This window comes from Hetaerina americana, unplaced genomic scaffold (genome assembly GCF_022747635.1).
Source record: "Hetaerina americana unplaced genomic scaffold, ioHetAmer1.1.p SCAF_17, whole genome shotgun sequence".
Classification (NCBI taxonomy): domain Eukaryota; kingdom Metazoa; phylum Arthropoda; class Insecta; order Odonata; family Calopterygidae; genus Hetaerina; species Hetaerina americana.
Window position 1 is genome coordinate 11,864,629 of NW_027286730.1, and position 7,904 is coordinate 11,872,532.

Sequence of the window (7,904 nt, forward strand, 5' to 3'; positions counted from 1 at the left end):
TAAGCCAAAACTCCATTCGGTGCCCGTCGATGAGCCTTCCCGCGGCGATTCATCCATCTTGCGTCACGTGACCCGTGCGTCGCGATCCCGGCAGTCCCTCTCTGTCTGTCTGTCTCCCCCTTCCACGTCCCCGCTACCCGTCCGAAATGAGCCAGTGACACGTGATCCCGTGAGATCACGCGCGTGTCTCTATTCCTCCTCCCCTCCACCCACCTCCCTCCCCACCCTTCGCGCCACTCATTCAATTTGGCTGACTTGAAAAATGGCTCGTGTTTCACGATTCACCGACTCACGGGATGGTTTGAGCGTGACGTAAGGGTCCCGGGAAATAAATAATTCGTCTCTCTCTCTCTACGCCCCGCGAACGATGACCATTGAAATTATAAGATATTTCCTCCCGATTTCGTCACGGTCTACGTGGGAAAAGGGCGGGGTCGATTTTTGGAATCGTCTTAATCGATGGGGATTCGTGGAGATAATGCGGGATTCATGATTTCAACCGATCTGAGCAGGATATGTCTCTTTGAATGATGACTGGTCTGTCGCACTGCTATTTTTGATATCTGACTGGTATTGGGAAGGATATCGAGTGGGCCTGCATAATTGGGAAAATATGACTCCTTCCTCGTGAAATGCGAATAATAAACGGATTGACTCATGGGTTTAGAGTTGAAACATTTCATTTAATATGATGAGCATTTACTGGGATAGATATTCGCGAGCATTTTAAAGTCACGTCCCATTGCTTGTTAGTGGATACCACTTGAAGTGTAGAAATGTCACTATGAGAGAATTAGGTAGACCCAGTTACAATGCTTTGAAATAGGTTGATTGATATAATTAATAAAATAAGATGATGATTAAAAACTGGTTATCATAAACTGTACTAATCTAAAGCTAATTTTGGCTGTTAAAGGTGGCCAATTTTGTTTGACGAGCAGAACTATATTTTTTGTAAATTCACCCAAACGAATGATAACACTGTACTATTAACAAGACAATAATTAATTCTTTTCGGTGGGAACGCTTATTATTTTTTTCTTTCTTCGTGCTTAATACGGTAAAAGTTTCAAGTTCAACGCTTATATCCAATAGGGATAGGGATATAAGCGTTGAATATCAATATTTGCTGCCAAATCAGTAATTTAAAATACTGGTTCTTGCCTATTTCAATCCCTATCGCTCTAGGATTCCATATAAAGTAATGATGCCCTTCCGTGAAAGAATTTTTTAGCAAGTTAATTATTTATTTGATACAGGAATCATCTTCTCTAAATGTTATCAACCCCTATATTTGACCATGACTCCTCTCATCCACCCTTGACAACTTCCGTCTATACTCGTTGTTATGTTTTGATTAACTGGAAGTTTTGCTTATTTATATTTCACGTAATTGAAAATTAATGCTTTACCATAATATTGTTAGCATTTGAACGATTTATTAATCGGCTCTAAACCAAATTATCAAAATTGGACAGTGGGGAGGAAACTTTGCATGAGCAAATTTATTCGCCATAAATAGTGCTCTCAGAGCAGGAGATGATGCTGGTAAAGTAATTTGATCGAGGTGATACCCCTCCGTTCCTTAGCAATCAACAATGAATTAATTTAAATTTCAAAGTGAATAATTAATTAACTTATCACTGACATTATTTACTAAAATACTTACGTAAAGCTAATGAATTCAAGTAAGATTTAAAATGGCACACGCATATAAACATTTTATTTTCTTAGTATCATCGATTTTGACTTCGATCCATTTACCAACACACTTTTATTTCCGCCGACTCATTAAACGGTAAGACAGAAAGACTTTTATTTGTGCGAGGAAGCCAGATGGGACCCGAACGTTGTAGTGGATTTTACAGAAGAACCAAATTGCGCCATTACATTTGGGATTGATATAAGCTGAGCAGTTGATACGGATTTTATTATTAAGACTAAAATACAGGCGAAACTACTTCCAGAGTTTCGATTCCCTTTTTTTGTATATTTAAGTATTATGGAAGAACAATCAAGGGAGTAGCAGTGTGAATTCAAATGCTGTATAATAAACGTTCAGAGCAACGGTTCAAGGACAAGAAGAAGGGAATAAAGGATCAGATGGCACATCACCTTTATCTTCAGCGGTATCCGAGCTCGCAGGGTCAACGGTACCCTGCGGTAGTCCATACTAAGTTCGGCTTTAGTAAAAATATTCCTGTATTTAACTCTTGATTCCGTGCTCACATTTTAACTCAAATCTCAAGGCACATATTAGAGTTTTCCTCGGCATGATGTTCGTGGTTAAACGCTGAGTCGGTTCATTCCCTTCCCCCTGGAAATAAACCCCACGACTTCGTCTTCCAATATGACCTTGTTGACACGGTTCGTCATTCACGGGGACCCCTCGGCAGCGATATACGTTGTATCTGTGACATCGGCCGAACGGGATTTGTGTCGGAATGAGGGGACCCGTCGGCATTTCCGTATTCCAACCCATAAAATACTCATTTCTCATCCTCAAGTGCTGATGATCTTCAAACGAGCCCTCCCTCCGACAATTCCCACACTTCCCCCCCCCCTCTATTTCTCTATCAAAAACAGCCTCTTGTACACCCTCCCCCCACCCGGCCATCATCAACCCCTCCCATTCATTCATTCCCCACCTCTCTTTATGCTCCATCCTCCCCCACTGGTTATCCGAAGCTTTTGTTATCCCACGGCTCATCGCTCCGTCCTCACCGTGTAAACTTGAAAGGGCCCTGGGGTGCCGTTGAGAAGTAAACCCGTGAGAAAACGAATTGAAACGATCTGGGGAATGATAGAAGAATGCGGAGGGGAAAAAGAATTTTAGTCCAATCGAAAACTTAGATAAAATTAGAAATCAACTGCCTTAAGGTTTGTATATATTTTTAAACCGAAGTGAGCCTTCAACATGATTATTTTAAGATGGGTTTGCAGGCTTTGCTGTTCGTGCATTTTCTAAGCTACTATTTTATAATTATTTTTAGTTTCAACGCATTTTTGTTACTCTCTTTATGGCTTTCTTAGGCTCTCATCCAATTATTGTGAAGGGTTCTAACCTTCCGAAATAAATGTTGTAATTTCTCATCCAATTTTTTTCTTTACCTTTTTATTAATTCTTTTCAAGTCTTCCAGTGTATATTTGAGATTTTCTACCCTGATGTAAGTAGGGATTTTTCATGAGCACCGGTCATCCTCTTTATAGTTGAAATATTTTTAATAAAGTGTTCTAAACAGTATCCCTAGCTGAAAGCATTTCTGTTTTACAGGGCTTATGGAGTTTCACATTCATTAAAAGGGCTTATGCCTCTAGCTACATATTGCATAATTAATGGCCAAAACAATTTTTTATTTTTATAATCAAAACAACGAAATTATCCCATTTGGGTTAATTATCAAAAGAAGCGCATTAAAATTGGAAATAAATCTGTAATGATCAAGTCAATTCTGTGATCTGAAATCAATTTTTGTAGTGTTCATGATAAATAGTTTCCATTATCAATGATGGCCAGCGCCGTGTAGCCCACCGAGATATTACACTTCAAGTGGAAAAATTAACGGAATGAGTCATATGTGAAAGTTTTCAGGAGAAATCCTCTTTCTTGCTATTTCACACTGGCATGAATAGTTTCTAACAGGATTTAAAATGCTGTTATTTCTTACTCTTAATCATTGATTAGTTTAAAATGGTTGTTGCAACAGTTTTTATACCTGTGGTTCTTATACCCAGTGGCATATGTTTAAGAAAAAATTGGTTAATACCTCTGCTTCGCTGTCTTTCAGTTATGAATCATATCTTTAAGACTTAATAATTGAATTTTGCTCGGAAACTTACTCGTAGTTATTACCGAAAAACTTTCAGCGTGTATTTATTTACGTGAAGAAGAAACGAGAAATAATTGCTTTTATTACTGGTTAGTAAACCTCTGTTAAGAGTCATCCACTTTTTTTTTCTGCAATCATCTGTATTGACCAACCATTCTTGTATTACCGTAGATCACGTAATGGAGCTCACGAGGCAGTCAGAGAACAAGACCCAGGCCCTCCTGGCGGCCCTGTACGAGCGGATGTCGGGACCTGCGCGGCCAACAGTGGCGACCCTGTTCGACGACCTGCGCCGCTACCTCCTGGAGCCGGAAGAGGAGGATTTTGACGAGGAGCTGTTGGAGAGCGACCTAAAGGACTTGGACGGAACGCCGCGGAGGGGTCAAAGGGCGGAGGTGGTCGTGCCCCCGCCCACCCCCGATGAGGCCGTCGCTAATTTCTTCACGGAGCTGTTCCCTCTCGTGTACCGGTGAGTCGCCGAACTTTCCCCGTGTTAATTAATCCGGCCTTGAAGCTGAACATTCGCACTCCTTCATTAAAGCCTCATCCTCTAGCATCGAAAAACGGAATTCTTTCGCTTTCAACACCGTTTTCGTGACCACGTCCTCCTTTTTAGGGCGTGGGAAAGGTTGAAACGATTTATAAACGTGCTAAAAGCTAAGTAAATTGTCGATTTAAATGGCTCAGTGAAGGAGTAAAATTATAGCTTTGGTGGTGTTTCAAAAAATTTATTTTTGGACAAAATTAAGAAAAGCAACTTCATAGGGGTCAGACGAAATGATTCAGCTTCAAGGAAAACCCAAACATGGAACCGTTCCGTGGGTTTGACGGTTGTGAGTTTGATGTATCTTTCCATAATTTGGTCTAAAAGATCATTTCTGGCATGATATATTCAAACGAAGTTTGAATACATCATGCCAGAAATGGCAGATAAGATGGATAGTGAACATTCTAATGGACCCATTAGACTGTAATCTTACTGAAATTAGTGTGAAAAATTCGATAGCACACCCAGCTGTCAAATACTTGTTTTATGCAGAGAGCATCAAAATTTTCCATAATATTAATTTCTTTTGCCTCATTTTGAAACAGGTAAGTTAGTTCATCGTTACAAACGAATTCTCATTCTAATCACAATGTTTGTTATATATTTTATTATGAAGTTAAATTAATATGACATGAAGTTCACAGTTCCAGTAATTAACAATAACATATCCCCACGGCAGCAAAATATCCACTTTATGTAGGTGAAGCGTTAAGGTAATCTGATATGGGCCCCATCTGTTGCAGCAGTTGCAACTATACTAGTGAAGTGATGGCCTTCAACACATGGCGCTAAACTGGTGACAAAGTCTAATTCTTTTTTTTATTTGACAGTCTGCAGTTCAGCTACCCTGTAGAAACTCTCCCTCCAGTTTTCTTATCTTGGTAAATTTTTCTCACTCAAATACAGTTTTTGCCTATCGGAAACCAGAGTATGAAATTGGCCCCACTCACTGTCTTTATGAATTTCATCCTCCTCAGTTCCTAATTCCATCTGAGCTCTTTGCCCCACCCCCACAAAAGGATTTCCTAGCTCTCCTCAATTAGGAACGTGTCTCTTCTTTTCAGATTTTCAGGCAAGTTTCTAGAAAGGCTCACCATTTCGTACAAAAAATCCCGAAAATGGTCAAGATCGTTGTAAGCGCGGGAACAGTGTTAATCACCTGTGGTCTCCTGTCTTACTTCAACACGATATGCTCCCTCATTTTTCCGCTTTCCTTAGCCCTGACCTCCATTTAATGTAATTATTCAGTATATCGCGGTGATAACAAATGAGGTGGTTCACCATGCTGCTATATATCGATCATGTCTTTCTACAGTACTGCGCCCCAAGTCAACCTTCACACTCGTGTTTGCACCAGCCCAATTGCCCGGGTCCCACCCCCCCCCCCCCCTTGGCTCCCTCCTACTCTGATTGCGTTGATTCGCGTCAACCTGTCATGTTCTCGCATTCGACGTATGGTTAATTTGTGAGTGACTGCAGTGCTTGATTTATTGAACCTGTAAGCTCACTGAATTATTCAAATATCAGAACGGTATTTTCTTTTTTAGCGAATACTTCTCTTTCCTTCGTTTTTTGCCCTTCGCCATCAATGTAATCCTACTGTTCCTGATCTTCATTTATTTACTTAGTGTTTTTCCAGAAGAATGATCCAGCAGTCTATCGGTAGTGCACATTTTAAATCATAAGTTTGATGAATATTGGATTGAATGTTCATTGACTCTAATTTATGAAAATGTTGGCCAACTATGATCCTGAAAGTTGATGAATAATGTACCTAATTGGTTCCGTTATACACTGAAATTTTCGAGGACCGGGATCGGGCGCGGTGGTTAATGTACTGACTGCCAATGACGATTGTCTGGGTTCGATTCCCAGAGGTGGCAGAATGCTTCAGTGGTATCCCGATCCAAACTCGGGGTGCTTGTTTGAGGTCACTTAAACTGTCCGTCGCATATCGCCTCAAAGTTTGGACCTCTTGTCGTATTTTGTAAAGAGGAGGCATATGTAGAGGCCGAGTTTCTCTCGGCTCTTCCATCATTCTCTGAACATACTAGCTTCACCAATTTACCAAACCACCCTTAATAGCGCAAATGAAATTAGCTGTTCGCTTCCCTAATGATTACTTCTACTACTGAAAGTCCCTGAAATCGGCCTCTTAGAGTCATTGGTAGTCCTTACCATCTATCAAATCAAACTCCGGTTCGTTTACTCTGGTTTCATATATTTGAAAAAAAACATTAGGTGGTGTAGAAGAAAATAAAACGACGCTGTTCCAAAAACATTATGCTTAATTTGCGACTGGTTTCGATAAAGTTTATCATCTCCTTCCAAACTTCTGTTACGCTGTACTGAAGCCGACTGTAAATAAAACATATATTTTGTGAAACAGAAAATTTTTGATACAGGATTTGGTGTTTTCTAACGCACGGGTTTAATGAATTCTTCACGGATTTTTCATAGGATCAAGTTTTCAGCTGCCTTAGTTTCTGAACACCGCTTTTTTCGCGTGGCCGCGGTGTTATAACATCTTCTCGTTTCTCGCCACCACAGGCACGCCCTCAACTCCCACCTCCGGCCGGGTGACCACTTCACGGGAGACTTCGACGCCTGCCTCCGCGCCACGCGCTCCGAGGTCCTGCCCTTCGGCGACTCGCCCCGCCGCGCCGCCTCCTCCGTGGGTCGGGCCCTGGGGGCCACTCGAGTTCTCCTCCGCTCTCTCCGCACGGGCTCCGCGGCCGTCTCCACCGCCTCCAGGCGGCTCCAGCGCTCCGGCCGCAGTTCCCCCTGCGATGCGGCCCTCCTCCGGATGACGTACTGCGCCCGGTGCCGCGGTATCTCGCCGTCGCTTCGGCCATGCGCAGGGCTCTGCCTCAACGCCCTCCGCGGCTGCCTCACGCCCCTCGCCGAGCTGGAGTTGCCGTGGGCCGCGTACGTGGAGTCCGCGGAGAGGTTGGTAGCCGCCATGGTCGGTGACCCCCCGACGGCTCCCGCACAGGTGTACACCTCCGACTCGACATCGTCCTCGTCGGCCCGGCACGGCGTCGCCCGAATCCTCGCCTCTCTTGACTCGTGGATCTCCGAAGCCATCATGTACGCCCTGGAGAATGGACCGACGCTAGAGAAAAAGGTAGGAGGGCTTAAAAGGCCGACTTTAAGTATTCCTATTAAACTTCCAAAAGGAAAAAACCGTCCCTATATCCAAACGATTCATTATGCCCATATCCAAACTATATGAGGGGAATTTATCGGCAGTTTCAAGAAGCGGAGGATGAGAGGTTTTATGGGAGGTATTTGTCAGAATTAGTTAGAGATTTTTGCGACTGTAGTAGCGACTGAAGTACTGCATATGTGACATGAGCAATTTTTGAATGCTGATGGTTATGGAATTGCCGATAGTCAATTTTGAAATAATAGGTTAAAATTTGAAAAATTGATAGATTACGGGAAACGTAACATAGGGGAAGGAGGTTGTAAGTGGTAAATGAAATCGTTTGGCTTAATATATAGTCGCCCAATGAACAGGTGA

The 7,904-nt window shown here is 42.4% G+C and overlaps 1 protein-coding gene across 1 annotated transcript in view; it reads left to right on the forward strand.

Moving 5' to 3' along the window:
* The window catches only part of LOC139687168 (glypican-5-like), a gene marked incomplete at its 3' end in the record, with an annotated part of 712,102 nt that extends 704,597 nt beyond the window's left edge, over nucleotides 1-7,505 (forward strand). Inside the window, exons 3-4 of the mRNA XM_071584300.1 lie at nucleotides 4,003-4,300; nucleotides 6,929-7,505. Coding sequence (XP_071440401.1) covers nucleotides 4,003-4,300; nucleotides 6,929-7,505 — 875 coding nt within the window. The remainder of the gene's footprint in view (nucleotides 1-4,002; nucleotides 4,301-6,928) is intronic.
* Nucleotides 7,506-7,904: the final 399 nt, after the last annotated feature.